General features: G+C 40.9%; 1 protein-coding gene across 2 annotated transcripts in view; it reads left to right on the forward strand.

Annotated features, from left to right (window-relative positions):
- The window catches only part of MBOAT1 (membrane bound O-acyltransferase domain containing 1), a 96,190-nt gene extending 78,690 nt beyond the window's left edge, over positions 1–17,500 (forward strand). Inside the window, exons 9-13 of one of the 2 annotated variants that reach the window (XM_046641294.1) lie at positions 2,885–2,988; positions 5,756–5,820; positions 7,869–8,001; positions 10,478–10,629; positions 16,283–17,500. In XM_046641294.1, coding sequence (XP_046497250.1) covers positions 2,885–2,988; positions 5,756–5,820; positions 7,869–8,001; positions 10,478–10,629; positions 16,283–16,409 — 581 coding nt within the window. In that variant the 3' untranslated portion in view covers positions 16,410–17,500. The remainder of the gene's footprint in view (positions 1–2,884; positions 2,989–5,755; positions 5,821–7,868; positions 8,002–10,477; positions 10,630–16,282) is intronic. The other variant, XM_046641295.1, reaches the window with a different exon arrangement.
- The last annotated feature ends 797 nt before the right edge of the window (positions 17,501–18,297 follow it).

Genomic DNA, 18,297 nt, shown 5'->3' on the forward strand with positions numbered 1-18,297 from the left:
AAGGAGGAAAGAATGGCCATTCCGTGGCCTGATAGGGAAAGTCTAACACGAGGTGGGTTGTGCTGGTGGGGCCCTGGCTGGGGAGGGGGTGACAGGGAAGAGGGGGTGTCTGGCATCGTTCTGCCCTTTTACCCCAGATATCTGGAGTATGGAAGGAACCCTTTCTGTGGATAGCTTTCTCTGTGGACTTAGCTCTTTTTCTTTTCTTTTTCCCTCCTTTATCTTTTTTGGTAGCTCCAGTAGAAACACTTCATTAATTTGTATGGCCTCAATTTGAAATTTGTTACCGCTTAGATTTCATGGGCTGGTGTGACATTAACCTTTGTATTATTTATGAATAAAGAAGCAATGAATAGTATAACTGAGAACATTTAAACTGCTTAACCAAATAATTGTTTTATTCAGCTCCTTAAAACATCATTTACATATAATTGATGTACTAATTATACATGATTATAAATTTAATCCTTAAAGCCGGGCTCTTGATGAATCTCAGCTTAGCTGCACTGTGTTAGCCTAGTTCTAGTTACTGTTTATATTGAAATAATACAGCTATTTTCTTTGGACTTAGTGTATAATTCTGGTTGTTTTTCCCCTACTAATTAGTGAGACTCAATGTTAGCCCAGGCTGTGTTCTAAGGATCACAAACTCCAAAATATGGGTGTCCAAATTAATTTATCCGTAATAATACAATACAGTGCACAATACGAGTAAAGCCAATTTTGGACTGGTGAACTTAGAACCTCTAACTGTTCTAAGACAAAAGCAAGTCTTGGATAAACTGTAGCGGGATGTACAAAGGAAAGCAGGGAATTCTGACATCGTCTAAATGCACCAGTTCTGAGTCACCGCTTCTGGTCCTGCATCATTTATCTTTCAGAGTGGCTCCTAGCTGCTCGGACTGTGGAATCAGAGTTCTGCTATTCAGATTCTGGCATTGTTTACCACCTGAGTGATCTTAATGTTGACATCACTAAGCCTCGGTCCCCTTAACAGCAAGATGGGGGCAATAATAATAATAATAATAATAATAGCAACTGCTACCATTTCTTGAGTGCTAACTTGGGCTAGGCACTGTGCTATGCACTCTATACACACTTAATTTCGTTTAATCCTTTCACCATCCCTTTAAAATAGGTCCCATTATCACATCCATTTTATACTCAAGGGAATAGGTTTCTAGAAGTTAGATAACTTTCCCAAGGCCATGAATTTGCTCTGTTGCTGAGTGGAGATAGGAACCCAGGGGATCTGCCTCCAGAGCCCGCCCTTAACTACCGTCTTCATACTGTTGTGAGCATTAAATGAGAAGTGTCTGTAGAATGCTCTATAGAATCCTGGAAAGATAGTAAGCATGCATGCACAGACACAGATAGTTATCATTATTCTGTTTTTCTAGATCTGACCCAGATGTGCCAGATCAGAGGCTAGAGACAGAAGTAGGAATTTAGGGACTGCTATGCTGGTCCCAGCAAGGGCAGCCCAACCTGGTTTTTAATTGTCAACACAGACGTCAGGGCCCCTCTTCTCTCAGTCTAGTTTCTCTTCTGTCATTCACAAATTTCTTCCCACACATTTAAAACTGTTAGTTTTTTAACTGACACACCCTCACTTTGTTCTTATTTTTCTTTTCCACCAAGTTTCTATCCAGTCGGCTTGGGAGAAAGACATAGCAGGACTTAGTACTTTTCATCCTTTCTTCTCTAAAAGAAACCAGATCATTTTACAGTGAAGCCAAGCCTCAGATAAGCAATGTTAAATCATCACCTTTGCCAAAAGTAAATGAGACAAACACAGAACACGTTGTTTTTCTTTAGAGGAACCTTTCAGAAGTCCATGTTGAGTTGGACTTGAACTCCTATAGAAACAGAAGGAATAGAGCTACAGGAAAGAAAGATTTATCTAAGGTTTCCTCCAGATCTAAGACTTGAGGGTGTTGTGATTTAATTAGTTCGGTTAATTACATTTTTAAGAAAATATTCTGACAAAATTAGCTCAAAATAAGATAAATGAAAGGAGAAAATTGGCCTCTTGATCATCATCATCAAAATAAGTTGATTTCATCAGGTCTGTATTTGGTTACAAAAACGTTTCATTAAGGATTTGATTAGAAATGTAATACCACAGGGGGACATTTTCTTAGAGTTCAGTGACGTGAAATAAGGAGGGAGACAGGAGCTTTCAGACTGACTTTATGGGTAGGATGGGTTTGGTAATTGTGTCCAGGTGTGGCATCTGTGGCAGCTGGCCCTAAATTCACATCTCTAGCTCTGTTTTTTTCTTGTGTTCTAAACTTTCCTGACTGCATGTTGGCAGCCCCATCTGATGTCCTACTGACATGTCATGCTTAATATGTCCAGAGTGAGCTCCAATTTCTCTTTCAGAGCTGGTTCCCTCCTAACTTAATGCTGTCTAGCAGTTAATGTCCTGCCTTCTTTAATGACAGTTCTTGGACCGCTACTGAGACCCCTGTTTCTTCTGGTCTCTGCTTCTGAGCTTAGATGTATTTTTACCTTGTTCTCTTTCACCCCTTCTATCAAATGGTCTCTAAATCCTCCTTATTGCTTTCCTTTGGTTCTTCATTTCTCTTTTTTCTCATTTTGCATTCTATGAGCATCTAGTGCCTTTCTTCTTACTTAGCAGGTGCTCACTAAATGGTAGTGAATGAGTAAAGATGAATGAATAAAAATTGAGGCCACTCAAGAGCCAAAAATGTTTTCTCTGATTCATAACAGTAGCAGGTCCTTTAGATTTTTTTGGTTTCTTTACCAAGGAAGCTACTGTGTATCTCTTGATCTTAAAGCTAGACAGACATTTAGTATCTTTTAAGGCAACAATGTGACTTTTGTTCCATATCCTAATGTGTTGTTTTAAAAACCATAGCGGATGCAGTGAATAATGCAGCTGGCTTTGGGTTCAGCGGAGTGGATAAGAATGGAAATTTCTCTTGGGATCTACTTTCTAACCTAAACATCTGGAAAATTGAGGTGAGTCTACCATGCTTTTGCATCAAGCTTCCATAGTGAGTAAAGCAAGTGGTTTGCTTGGAGCGTGGGATCCATGGACGTTCGTCATCAGTGTCCAAAGAAAAGCTACTATCAGGGAATGCCATGTCCAGCAGCCTCCTGGACATTTTGCGTCTTGGAATTTTTTTCCTCCTTGTTTTTTTAAAGATACCTACTTTCTTGATAGTTCTAATGGTTCAAGGAATAATGACACACACAAGTCTGAAAAAGAGCCAGGAAAATCTTTTTGCTGTTTATATTCCTGTTCTTTCGACTAGAAAGTACAGATGTCATTTTCTCTTGTTCACGTTCTATTTTGTTCGGTCGAGAACGCAGACTGGAAGCCCCTGTATTTAGATTTTAATATTGCAGGTGTTCTCTGTGGTTTCTTTGGACACATTTATAATCCGTTTCCTTTTAGGGAGAATTGTCAAGGCACCCAGCTTTTAGGCCACTAGAATCAGTGTGTTTTTTCTGTTTCTTCTTTCTTCCACAATTATCGACCACAATCCTTGATGTGTCTTCATCATCAGAGGTGGTTTCTTTGGAGCCACATTACTCTTGGTTTCCTTGGCACTGTCAACACTTGGAGCTGATAGGAATGCCAGGTCTTAGACCCTTTTCTCCTTGTAGCTGGATGGGAGTAAGGACATAATTCTCAACATACAGAAGTCTTGGTTCTCTAACCAGGTGACTCCAGTTTGCTACGGGTTTCGGTTTTCCACCCATCCCAGGGCAGGCAGAGTGCCATTGGAGAGTTTGGGCAGAGGGGGATGTAACTGTAAAGTAGGAAACAGGGATGTGGAGACTGACCACCTGCCACCCACATTAGGTGGACACTAGGCCACAGTGGACATGGGGGGCGCCCTTCTCCTTCTTGATGCCTGAGGCTTCTCTTTATCTTAAGTAGACAAGCTCCAGCCTTCAGAACAACCTTTCTAAGTTTGGGGAAGGCAGTGTAGATAATCTGCAAGCTTCTCTTTCCTACATGGATGATGTCAGTGAGAGTCCAAGTGTATTATGACTTTCCTGCCTTTTCCCACTAAAACTCTTCTCTCTCTCAAAACTCTTGGACCACTGCTGGCTGCCTTGGAGCGCTGTGGGTAAATGTCCTTCAGAGTGGCTCTCCTTGATCCTTGGCTGCCCACAGTCCACTGAGCTATATACACCAAAAGACTGACTTCTTTCACTGTGGGCATGTGTTCAGGGTAAAGGACTAAGTTATTAAATGTTTATTATAAAAGAAAAGGAGAAGGAGAAAGTTTATATTTTCTTCTTCTTTTTTTTTTTTCGCTTGAGGAAGATTCGTTCTGAACTAACATCTGTGCCAGTCTTCCTCTCTTTTATATGTGGGTCACCGCTGCCACAGCATGGCTGACAAGTGGTGTAGGTCCTTGCCTGGGATCTGAACCCACAAACCTGGGCCACTGAAGCAGAGCTTGCCAAACTTAACCACTATGCCATGGGGCCAGAAAGTTTGTATTTTCAGTGGAGTTGATATACAGCAAGGAACTAAAGAACTCCAAGGAAGTTTGATTTAGTTAAGGTACCTTGAGCTGTGCATATAGCATTTTATTAGTCAGAGAAGACAAGGATAATTAAAACTCCTTAGGGTTTTGAAATAAAAACTCATAATGCAAAATCTGTCTGGGGGCCAGGTTGGTGACATAGTAGTTAAGTTCATGCACTCTGCTTTGGCGGCCTGGGGTTTGCCAGTTCAGATCCCTGGGGTGGACCTATGCACCATATCACCATGCTGTGGTGGCATCCCATATACAAAACAGAGGAAGATTGGCACAGCTGTTAGCTCAGGGCCAATCTTCCTCACACACACACACACACAAAGAAAACAAAAAGAAAATGAAAAATCTGTCTGTCTACCTACCCACCTACCTACCTACCTGTCTTCTCTCTCTTTTCCTCCCTCTCTGCCTTCCTTTTAAACATACTGCATTAGGCCAGTGTACAGCTTCCTAAGATTTTCTTATGGTTGAAACAGAAAAAAGTGGCACTTGTACTTCCCACCTTTGTTAGGAATTCTGGTTCTTGAGTGTTGGCTTCATGCTATGTGCCACCAGCCTTTGAAAAGACTTTTTTTTTTGAGTGAGAAAACCCAGTTGATGGCTTCTTTTGGAATCTCTCCTCCTCAGTGGTTAATTTACCTGCGTCTTTGCCAGTTGGGTGATATTTCTTTGTTTCCTTTTCTGCACGGTGACTCCTTCATGCATAAAATCTCTTACTATTCTAGATACAATAGGAAGCGTTTGAACCCGTGCACCCGTTTGTAGAATAACCCCACAAGACTGACCTTGTTTATAGATGGCTGCCTAGTGAAAAGATGACAGTTACATTCAAGCTGTCTCCAAAAGGGCACGAAATTCACAGGATTAAACTTTTCCTGTGGCAAATCCCCTTTTAGATTATTTGGTCTTCAAATTCAGATGACTCAAAATTTTTTTTTTAACCACAGTGGAAGGAAAACCCACAAAACAGTCCTTCAGTTTTCCTATAATTAGAAAATAAATTTTGAGAAAAATGGAGACTTTGCAAGTTAAGCTTTAGTGCAAAGTTAATCTTGTAAACACCAGAAAATTCTACTGCATACAATGGAACAGCTGATCTACTCTTGACTGAGTCGTCTCTATTGAAATAGCACATCTACTCTGCTGCCAGGGAAGTTCTGGAGAAGACTTTCCATTACTTGGGGTATTTTTAAAGCTAACGATAGGTGTTATTTTCCTCTTTCTAGACTGCCACAAGCTTCAAAATGTACTTAGAAAACTGGAATATTCAGACAGCTACTTGGCTAAAGCGGTAAGAAAAACAAAAACGACCTCATTACTCATGGCACTCGGATATTTTAGATGGAAGCCGTCAGATGAACAGCAATCCTCTGCCCGTAGTAATGTCATCTGATGCTTTGTTTTGTATTAACATTTATGCCTTGTAAATGAAAAAGTAGAAATATAGTGATTTGAGAAGGTCACGATGTAGCATGTTTATTTTAATATATCAGACACTGGATGCTGCCATTCCTGTGTACCAGGCACCCATTTAATCCTCAGAGCAATCCCATGAGATGGTGGTAGTTATTACCCCTGTTTTACAGATGAGGAAAGTGAGACTCAGAGAAGTTATGTCACTTGCCCAAACTCACACAGCCACTGAATAATAGATAAGAGCCCAAACAGACTGTCTCCAGAGCCAGGCTCTTAACCTCTGTACTGCGCTCCCTCTTACCTAGCAGAAAGTCTGTCAGCATCAAATGACTGACAATCTCTATGCTCATCTCCAGCACTAAAGGCTTTATGATACCCCAGATGTTTATTTTAACTGTATTTTTGTTGATATTTCTCTGTCCTTTTGTTTCTCTTCACAGTCCAAAATTAGAAACGTTGCTTATTATGGACTAATAATATGCTGTCCTTGAAGCAGAAGACTCTAGTGAATATTCCTATCATATGAGTGCAGGGAGAACATAAGAATATTAAGCTGTAGATTCTACTGTTTTTGATAAATAGCATTTTTCATAGGTCAAAACATTGGGGTAAAAGAAGAGACAAGTACAGTAATCTCTCCAAAGTAAGCTCGTGCAGTGTTGTCTGAAAATTGATCGAACATGCAGTTTTTGAAATTTTGCCCTTAATGTTGTTGCTATTAATTTTGCAAATAATTTTAGCATAAACCTCTATTTCTGTATATTGAGTAATCTCAATGTACCGGGAGTCCTAGTGTCTCCATTAGGAGTTTATATTCTGTGGTGACTGAACATACAGGATTCCACATAAAAAATGAAAAAAAGTGTTTATTTAAAAAAGTCATTTTAGAAAATGAAATATTTCATTCCTACAAAAAGATACAGAGGGGAAGAAAAAAATACCTATGCAAGCTACCCTCATTTCAAAAAGAAACATTGCAAATGGGGTCCCAGTCCTTTGTTTCTGTCCCCAAGTACATTCTGTTTCTTCCTTTGAAGAGGGAGCCATAATCCTTAGTTTGGGTTTAAATCAGTTACTTTGACAACCCATATGGTGCTGGATTGGTGTTAACTGTTTGAATTTCTAATTTATTCTTTAGCTGGGTCGTCTTATTTACTAAACCACGTAGTGGCTTCCTTACAGTGCCATTGGCAATTCATAGGCTGAATTTGGGAGAAAGCCCCCTATCGCTTTGTCTTAATAATCAACCAAGAAGCCAAAGATCTCCAGGGTATTTGTTGACAGTTTCTAAATCCTCACAGTATCCTCACTCTTTAAGGCAAATGCATGGATTGAAATCTGATGGACACTGTGAGAACTGGAGAGGTCATATAACCAACACATAGATTTTGTGCTGGAGTCATTGCCAAGAGAGATGAAAAGTGTTGCAGCATTGATTAGTTAGATGGCATAGGGGCTAGGCTGGAAAGGTAAATTAATTTTGACTAAATGAAGATATCCATTTCTAAAGACCCTTACCCTGATTCCAAAACTTTTAGTGCCAAGGGCACTTATCCATAAGTATCCCTGGTAGATTAGGCCATTAGTGGAATAAGCTTCCATAAGGCAGGAGCTCGTGCTGGGTATAGAGTGACCACTCAGACTTTTATTAGATATAGTATGATGGGGTCCAGATCATTTAGTTCTATGGAGGTTAAAAACTCATATTCATCTCCCCAAAGGATTGCCTATCTGGTAGTTTTCAAGAAAACTAGAGCTCAGGCTGCTTGGATTGCACTGCAAGTCCCTGAATGGGGTTAGGCAGGCATGCCATCAGTAATGGATCAAATGATTTCTGCATGGTCTGATCCAAAAAGATGCAGTGTAGCTAGACGTTTCTGGTATGTTTGACCTGTGGCTTGTTGCACCTTCCTCTCTTCACAGAGTGTGCTATGAGCGGGTTCCATGGTACCCCACCATGCTAACCTTCATCCTGTCTGCCTTGTGGCACGGGGTCTACCCTGGATACTATTTTACCTTCTTAACTGGAACCCTTGTCACAATAGCAGCCAGAACGGTAAGCTTCCTTTGGTTGTAGGGTCTTTTCCTTAATAATCTGATGCCTTTGTGTTTGTTGTCTTTTAGTTCCCATCAGGAGTCGGGAAGGTGGGGGCGGGAGTGGTATTTTGAAAAATCAAACAAAAGTCTTCCCACTAGAGAAATACTTCAATATATGGGAACTTTGGGTCATAAAATGATTAGCCATTTTATTTTCTTAGTATGTACAGAGAGTGTTTGCAAAACAAAAGGAATTTTAGCACTAATGTTTAAGACCTTAAGAGATGAAGACATTTTTAGTCATTAGAGACGGTAAACAGTCTACTAATTACAGATGATGATGATTATTAATTAACGTAGGCTCCGTAGGACTTCATTTTGCTTATACTCCACTTACTTTCCCTTGTCATTATCCTAAGCCTAGAAATAATTCACAAAGTCTCTGAGCAGCCAGTAAAATTGCAGCCACAGGAACTGTGTTCTGTTAGAGATTGCTCTAACATTTCATGCACGGTCTCAGGCCTGATCCAATTAATTTGTGTAAAATTCTTTGTGACTTTTATAAATTTGGTTCTCTAGGTTTTTGGGTAGCCTTCAGTTTGTCCTAGACTGTTTCTACTATGTGCTGGTTATAGAGCAGGATAATAGAGGAATAATAAAATATGCCTGTCCTCAAAGAATGAGATGGACACATATGTAGGTAATTGCAATTCAAAGAGCTCTGTCAAACAGAATTTTGTATTTGATTTAATTGCAATCTTTGATAAGGATTGTGGCCTTCCTTATTCAGGTACCAAGAATTTTTAATGACATATGTCAAACTGTATTTTGGATGTGAACTTAGGAGCTCCAGCCTATGTGTTGACCCATTCCTTAATTCATCTATTCTGTGAATATTTTAGAAGTCCTACTATGTGCCAGTCAGTGTTCTTGGTTCTGGGCTACCGCAGTGAACAAGACAAGGGTCCCTCCCCACGGAATTCCTATTTTGGTTAGATGAGTGTTTGTTGGAATATGTGTGTGAACAAGATGGATAATTGATTACTATTCATGCTGATTAGCACACTTTTAAAATATGGTATATATTGTACATATACATGTACATATGGTATATATTGTACATATTTGTGCATAGAAAACAGGGAAGACATTTTTCTTTTCTCCCATTCGTATACCTACTTGGATTATAAAAGAAAACTAAAGCACAGATGGCCAGGAAAAACTAAAACAAAGGCTAGAATTTTGTTTGTTAATATATTCAGAGTATTATTCCATAAAATGTCTTTAGTCTGGTGATCTCAGCTGGTATAAAAACATTGATTTATGTAAAACCTTTCTTTTGGGTGGCCTGGAGACATTTTCCGTAGATGAGTCAGGTAGGGCGTGGAGAGGAGAGAGTTGAAAGGAACAGTATTCCCATTTTTTTCTGAATAGGAGAATGAACTTAAAGAGTCATGAATTGTCTTAGGCCCAGGGAGTCACCTAATAAATTCTCAATCGTGCTTCCAGATACTGCTCAGGCTCCCCCCAGTGGATGGACTTCTGGCCTCTGTCTTAAGGAACTCAGGGCCAAGGAGAGGAATCCTAGGCTTACCAGGCAGCCATGGTACCAGGGATGAGCCTTTCCTGCTTTGGGGCTCACCTACCTATAAGCCAGCCATTGTTCCAGCTCTGCCTTTGGTACTTGGATCTGGAAATTAGGTCTTTTTTGGAGGCAAATCTAGTTACATGTGTCAAAAGACCGATAAATAAGTGTATCCTTTGACCCAGCACATTCTATTTCAAAGAGCTGCCTCAGTTTCCTTTTCTGTAAAATGGGAATAATGATGCTTACATGATAGGCTTGTTGGGAGAATTAACAGAGATATATATAAAACATTAGCACAGACTTGGCACACAGTAAGCACTCAGTAAATGGTAGCTGCTCTTATTATTATCAATAGTAATATTATTTTATTATTATTATTCAAAGGTAATAATTAGGAAACAATGCAGAGTTTTAGCTACAAGGTTTACGTATCACAGAATTGTTTACAATAGTGGAGGATGGGAGTCAAGCTAACTTTTCCAAATTAACTTAAAATTATACTGGAGATTAATATTTACCAACATGGAAAAAAATTCATGATTTAGGACTTATTCATAAATGAAAAAACAGGCTAAAAATATATTGATGCCATTGGAAATATAAATATGGATATATATGAATAGAAAAAGTCTTGGAAGGATATGTGCCAAGTTTATAAACAGTGCTTTTCTCTGGGAGATGTTAAAGAAAAAATTTTTTTGCTTAGTTGTTCTTTGAACAGTTTTCTACAGTGGACTTGTACTGTTTTTTTTAATAATAAGAAAACCCATAATGGTATTTTAGTTGAAAATAGGCTATTGAAATTCCAACCGTCTGAGTTCCGTGTTCTTGAGGTATACCACCTGCATGCATGGAGTAAAAGTCATTATTTTTCACCCTCCCCACCTTTGCCTTCTTTGGCTTGCAGATGAGGAACAACTACAGACATTACTTCCTTTCTTCAAAAGCCCTGAAGCTTGTTTATGATGTGGTCACCTGGGCTGTCACTCAGCTGGCTGTCTCTTACACGGTCGCGCCCTTTGTTATGTTGGCTGTTGAACCAACCGTCAGTTTATACAAGTAAGTTTCCGTTGTTCTCCATGGCTGTTTAGTAAACTTGTCTGTTTTCTCTGTTTAATTTAGGAGTTGGTAAATTCAGTCAACTAGTACTAAGCATTTCTAAATATGGCTTCACTGTGAAAATGTCCATAGAAAGCTTTAGGAAGAAATGGCCATCCCAGAGATACCAAGGTACAAATAGTGATATAGATGAGCAAAGGTGACGGGAGGCCCTTCAGCCATTCCTGAGATAATTAAGGAATGCTTATGGGAGTGAGTTTGTAGAAGATGTACCTGGATTACAAACCCAGAGGGTGAATTTTGCTGCCCTTGCCTCTCTTTCCTGGGGCTATGTCATGTTGGAGAGCATGGGGCATTCTGAGAGCAGGACAGAAATGGGCGGGAGCTGGATGGGCTGACTTGAGTGGTCTCCAGGAGAGCTCTGTGCTCTCCTGAAATGGCAATGCTGGTGGGTGCATGTGGGGATTTCTGCTATGAGTTGCACATAGTAGAGGGGAGTACGCAGCATTTAGGGTGGAGGAGATGGTCCACCCCAGAGGCAAGAGGCCTTTCGAGAAAGGATGTCAGCCCCTTATATTCAAACACCAGTGCTCCAGCTGAACTGCAAACCTATTCTTGCTTGCTTTTACTGTTTCACTCTTATGTCAAATAAGTCTTATTTCTCCGCTATTGCAAACTGGCTGCGTGACCTCTGGCAAGTTATTAACCTCTTTTACCTGTGTTTTCTCAACTGTAAAATGAGGGTAAGGATAGAATCCACCTCAAAGCACCTCTGTTAGGATTAAATGAGGCAAATGTGCAAAGGGCTCAGCTGGGCCTGGTGTAGTGTCTATACTCAGTAAATGCCAACTTGTATTATTTAGTGGTTTGCACAGGCTTTTGTAGATTAATTTTGGAAATAGCTATCATCAAAAAAGTGACTTACAAATAAACAGTGCAAACATCCCTTATTTGTAAGTTGAGGATTCCCTATAGTTGATACACCGGTCAGGAATGATCAAAGAAACTTTTAATATTCAATGTAGATGCCAGTGTTTCGCAGGTCATAGGAAAAGAAGGTCAACACCCATCAGTAAAGTCTATTTCTATAATACCAGTTAGATCATAGGAGTTATGTCAGGATAACATGGGAGTTGAGCTGGTTTATTAATATATAAATTTTCCTAGACCAGGCATGCCAGTATAGAGGGAAGAGAATTATAATGTTCAGCAAAAAAAGCCCTCAGTTCAGCTGCTACAGAAATAGAAGCACTTTGGCTCTATATAAGAACATGGAACCTGAGCACCCCTTCGCTGGGCTCCCTCTTCTGAGAGGCACCCTCCCCCCAAAAAAACCCGCACCTCTGGCTGTCAGCTGGGTTTACCTCCCCCATGCCCAGCCTTAGGGCAGCCCCACTTGCTCACAGCTCCGTTTCCCTTCCCCTTGTCTCAGTGCCCTCCAGCCAGCATTTGCCCTTCATTCTCTGCCACCCGCTAAAGCAGCTGTTACCCCCATGAGCTGTCTGCCTGGGCTGACCAAGTTGTTGGCTTAGGTGCTAATTGTTTTTTGTTAGTGCTGTAGTTGCAAAGTCTCATAGGTTTTGAGTTGTCTGCTTCTGACATGATCCCTACCCTCCCATAAGCCTTTGTATTTTAAGCACGTGATATTGCCAAATGAGAGATTTTTCAGGAAGATATGCATCATATTATAGCAGAAATGCCTGTATTCACCTGAGTACCATTTAATACCTGCAGTGTGCTGGGCGCTGTTCTAGAAGCTGGGGATAGAGTGGAGCAAAATATAGAAATCATTCTTGCTCCCATGGAAAGCACAGTCTTCATGGAAGAGACAGGCAATAATTGGCAAATTTATAAACACACACTGAAATCATACTCTGAGTCAATGGTCCAAAGATTTAAGGGAGCATGTAACAGGGATCGGACTCAGACAGGGCATCGAGGGTGGCTTTTGGGAGGTAGTGGCGTTTGAGTTAAGTCCTGGAGGCTGCATAGTGGGAGTGAAGCAGGCACAACGTGTGTGAGGGTGGTGGGCAGGTTGAGCACTGTGGGCTGTGCTCCAGACACAGGGAACAGCATAGAAAAGCCCCCTCATGACAGGAGGAAACTTTGTGCACTGAAGACCCGAGAAACATGAGTATGGGCAGAACATAGAATTAGGGTAGAAAGTGGTGAGCTGAAAAGAGAGAGTTGTTAGGTTTTGGTTTCCCTGTTTATCATTTGAGGATATGGAGGCTCAGAGATGGTGAGTAATTTAATAAAACTCACACAGCAAGTAAGTGCTAGACCTGAGTTTTAGACTCACAGTTCCTTTAACAGCAAGATCCATAGTACATTTACTAAAAATTTCTTTAGGAGAAGCAATTTGGGAAGAAAATGAACACTTGGGGATCATAACTAAGCAATGATTTGTTTGGGATGACATGCCTTTAACCAGCTAAAGCATGCTACTGCTACACGTAGGCAGGGGTTCCAGGGGAAGAATCAAATAGTTACCAATCCAGATCATGCTTAAGTAGATTTCTTTCCAAAAACAATCTAGAATATTAAAACAAAAACACCTTTGTTTAGGGTGAAAGTGACATTTCTGTCAATTTTGTCAATGTCAGATGATTCAACCTAATGTGTTATCTCGTTATCAAAGTTGCTTATATATATGTAATTTAAATTCCTTATCCAGATCAGCTGTGTCCGAGAGATGTTTCTACACTTATGGAAATGCCATCCCATGTGTGAGCCACCAGTACATGTGGCCATTGAGCATTTGAAACCTGGCTAGCATGACTGAGGAACAGAAATTTCAATTTTATCTAATTTTAATTAATTTGAATGTTGGCAGCCACCTATTGCCAATGGCTATCATAGATTGCATCTCAAAAAAAAGTGTTTTCAGAATCTTTTAAGAGAATTACAGAATCTGGTAAAAGAAATTAAAATTGAATGGTGTTTTAGTGGAGGTGGGTCTGGTTGTATTCCAGATCTGTTCCTCACATGGGGCTAATTTCAGTCACTGGCAGTGAATGACAGTTGTATGCAAATCCATTTCTCAGTATATTCTTCCCTGCTTAACATTTGCATTTCAGATGTGCTTCATTTTTATGTCTATTGTTTTCAATCTATAGTGACTTCAAATTTCAGCTTTGAATTTCTCAGTCTAATTTTTCCTTAAGTGGTAAAGGAGCCCCAAGTGAACACGTAAACGTTATGAAAGAACCTGTCTTAGTCAGCTCACGCTGCTATGACTGAATACTATTGACTAGGTAGTCGATATTTATTTCTCACAGTGGTGGAGGCTGGGAAGTCCAAGCTGGTAGCAGATTCGGTTTCTGGTGAGAGCTCTCTTCCTGGCTTCAGAAGGCTGTCTTCTCACTGTGTCCTCACATGGCAGAGAGAGAGGCAGACAGAGAGAGTGAGAAACACGGAGGGGCACAGGAAGAGAGAGACAGAGAGATGGGAGGAGAGAGAGATGGGGAGAGAGATGAGGAGGAGAGAGAGACACACACAGACAGGAAAAGTGACAGTGAGAGTGAGAGAGAGAGAGAGAGAGAAAGAGAAAGAGAGACAGAGAGGGGAGAAGAGACAGAGAGAGACAGAGCTCGTGCACTCTGATTTCTCTTTCTCAATAGGCACTAATCCTATCATGGGGGCCCTACTCTCATAGCCTCATGTAAACCAATTACCTCCCAAAGGCTGCTCCTCCAAATATCATCACATTGGGAGTTAGGGCTTCATCAGATCGACTGGGTGGGGGGACACATTCAGTCCAGAGCAGAACCTTTCTATGAAATCATTTTGAAAAGCAAACCCTCATACATTAATTTGTCTTTAACTAGATAACACTTTCTTAAACTCAACGTGTAAGAATGTTAGAACTGGTGTAGAAATTTGTGTAGGTAGCAGCCTCCTTGAGAGTGGGAACTATGCCTGATTCATCTGTGTATCTGGAGTACTTAGGCCAGTCCTAGCATGCCCAATCACTGTTAGTTGAGTTTTTCCATAATAAAAAGATCAAATATTCCTTAAAATTTTAGAGAAATATAGAATGTCAGAATAAGTTACTAAACCTCCCTAGGGGACTGAAATTTTTTTCCTTGGCTTTTTCAAAATATTTTGTTTTCATCTAACATAATTACTCCAGTGTAGACTTGGCCACATACGAAGGAGGAAAGCAAAACGGTGCAAGAACAAAGTATATTTTAGATAAGCAGACTTTGAATGCTGGACTTGCCTGTGGCTGGGGTACGCCTGCAAAATCCCAGTTTACGTCTGTTGCGCCAGCGTGTTTGTAGAGTTCTTTTTCACTCTCAGTAATGTCCTGGTTTAGACAGTACATTCGATGGCCACTTGCCTGTGGCTCTTCACCCCTCTGCTGGTTAAAGTACCATTACTCCTGTGCTGGTCCTGTTTTCCATTCCTGAGAAAAGGGGGAGGGGCTTTGCCTTTCTGTGGATCCCAGTTTAAAGCTTTGTACATTCTAAGCAGTAAATGCTTATTGAAAGCATAAATGAGTGAAGCTCTGCTTCTGTTAGAGCTCTTGACTATTCTGTAGACATTTTCCAGGAGGCATTCCTCTTGCTAAAGGGTGGGCAAGTTTAGGGGATGTGTGAGTTACCTGATTTTAAGGTAGCTGATCTTATGATCACAGAAGCTGGGGAATGATCCATAAACCAACTGTGGGTTTTTCCCCCCGCTTTTAACATTATTTTTCTTGATCTTCAAAAAGGACTGGAGAAAATATAAGTTCAACTTTTCCAAATGGTTATAGAACAGTTGTACAAATGCCAGCTCTTTTTAATTACTTGCACTTATTGATATACTCAGTATTTTTTTTTTTTTAAAGATTTTATTTTTTCCTTTTTCTCCCCCAAAACCCCCCGGTACATAGTTGTATATTCTTCGTTGTGGGTTCCTCTAGTTGTGGCATGCGGGACGCTGCCTCAGCGTGGTCTGATGAGCAGTGCCATGTCCGCGCCCAGGACTCGAACCAACGAAACACTGGGCCGCCTGCAGCAGAGCGCGCGAACCCAACCACTCGGCCACGGGGCCAGCCCCGATATACTCAGTATTTATCAAGAGTCTGCGTTGTACCCAATGTGCTGAATGCCACAGTTAGGCAATAAAAGGCCACAGACCTCAAAAGCAAAGCTTGTTTTTTATCAGTTTGGATGAAAGTTATTTTCAGAGTTATGGAGTAGGTTTTGAAAATCTGGATTCTTCTGGCTCCTAATACGCACAAGAAGAACACCTTACACTGAGCAGAGCATATTGGTTGCATTGGTGTTTAGGGAACAGAGGATAGGGTTTGAATTGGATCCTGGGCATTCTGACACTTTGAATATTGGGGGTTTCGGGCTGTCGTGGGGTTAATTCTCTCAATCTGTGTATAATGTCAGTGAGACAAATACTACACGCCTATCTGCAGACAGCTGGTTGGTTTGCTGTGTCCAGTTTTGTGGTTTTGGTCCATCCCTGGCCCACTCACCCAGCAAAGTTGTTCCCTGTGCAGTGGATCGAGGCAAGCCTGAGTACAAACGCGTCCACTCCTGCCGAAAGCACTGCCTTCACTCGTGAGACTGCAGATGGTGCGGTCATGTTCGTGGGATGGTTCCCATTTGTATCCTTGTTTGAAATACTTTTTGTCTGTTTTTCTTCCTAGGTCCATGTACTTTTATTTACACATCACAAGTCTCCTGATAATATTATTTCTGCCAATCAAACCACAAGCTCATATTCAGAAGCAGCCACAGACTCTGAACTCTGTTAATGAGAAAAAAAAAGATTAATACCTCCAAGAAAAGCTGAACGAGGGGAACTGCAAAACGTTGGAAAGATGAAATGAAAAGGCTCAAGGTTCTCCAGTGACTTAGAGGCAACGTGGACATGCATCTTTTTTTGTTTTTTAAGTGCAGGGAATATTTTTATAAAGCCTTTTTGTACCAGTAAATCAGCCATGTCCAGTTGATTTAATATTTTATAGGACACTTGAGTGGTGTGGAGAATGTAGCAGAGCTGCAGAGACAGTCCGTCCGGCGCTGCTGGGTCCGTGTTTTTCTGGCATGATTTCCAGCCACTGAAATCTGGATGTTGGAACCCAGGCTCCGGAAGTTAGAAGGTGAAGCTGAGATGACTTGTCTTCCAGAACATACCCAGAAATGGTTGTTCCTCCGGAAGCCCCAAATCCTTTCACTTGCGACATTGCTGTTTTCGAATAACTACACTCAGAAGACCGTGGAGTGAGGTTTTCAGGGTACCAAAGACTCTATGAGCCAGGAGGACCAACCGTGAGCACTTGAACGGACTGGAAGGCAGACAGGCCCTAAAGTAGGCTGCGTTATTTTCCAGGGATGTAACTCTCCCCTTTTTTCTTCTGAACTGAGCCAAAATTGGAAATAAGAAAGTCTCCTGTCCCCACACCAGGAATCTAGGTGGGGCCACTGCTTCCAAATGTCTTCCACTTCACACGCGCCTTCTGCTGGGAAAACACGCAAGTGTTACCCCATCACAGGCAGCGAAATGTCTTTTAAAGAAATAATTTTTTAAAAAAGTAATTTAAAGTTAAATTGAAGTTTATGAGAAGCAGCAGCTATTTCTCTTTTCTCCCCCATTACACAGAGGTGTTCACAATCATGATGTACACACGGGCTGGTTTTCATTTTCCCGATTTCATAGCTGATTAAATCTGACTTGTTTTAGTTGACTCATCATATTGGAAAGCAGAAATTGAAAGATGGTTTACTTTTCAATCTTTGTTATGAATGTGCTGTGGCTCCTTCTGGGGACTTCTATTGAGTAGGACTCTCTGTGGGGAAGGGAAATGTGGCATTAACTATTGTGGAAAATAATAATAATGATAATAATAAAATATATCCTATAATGGTGTGCCTGCAATCAAATGCCTTGGGAAGAGAGAATTTTTTCAAATCAGATGGTAAAAGAATTAGTTTCTTAATGAATGAATACTGTGTTTGTATATAAAGCAAATATTTCTGAACAGAAGAATTGCTTTTTTTGTGTGCCAGTAGAGACTTGCCATTTTGAAGCACCTGTGTGTTTTTGTGTGTGTTTTAACAAACGTGCACAAGCTTAAGGTTTTACTTGTTGGAAATTGGAGCATTATAACATGTTCAGTTTGTCCTCTATGCAAGGGACTCAGACGGTTTGGTTTTGGGTTGGATTTCTAGCCTTTATTCTCAACTTTTCAGGCAGGACTTAATCCCCTTTTACAGATGAAGAAACAGGATCAGGAGATGTTTGCCAACTGCCCCATGGTCACAGTTCTTGGTAAAGCAGAGATCTGAATCCACGGCAGTTCCAAGAAAGCCGTTGGCCATGCGTCTTTCCATGAGGTGTCCTGGTGGTGCCTTTCTTAGGAAGTGAAGTGTGAAATGATGTGCTTGTCCCATAAACTGGTGCTGGGCAGAGAACTAGAACCTGAACTCTGGTTCTTAAGTGAGATAATGGAAGTTAGGACATAGCACATTTGAGACAGTGTATGAGGTTCACCCCAACTTAACCAGGATATCTTGAGGCAACCTATTTTGCTGTCCCAGGAGGAATATTAGATAGTGGGGAGAAGGGAGGGGATGTAGGTGCCTAAAACCTGTCAGAGTCTGTCTCCAACGGAATATTTTGAGGTGTAAGATCAAAAACAATGCACATCTTGCATACCAG

The sequence above is a fragment of the Equus quagga genome, chromosome 15 (genome assembly GCF_021613505.1).
Source record: "Equus quagga isolate Etosha38 chromosome 15, UCLA_HA_Equagga_1.0, whole genome shotgun sequence".
NCBI classification, from domain to species: domain Eukaryota; kingdom Metazoa; phylum Chordata; class Mammalia; order Perissodactyla; family Equidae; genus Equus; species Equus quagga.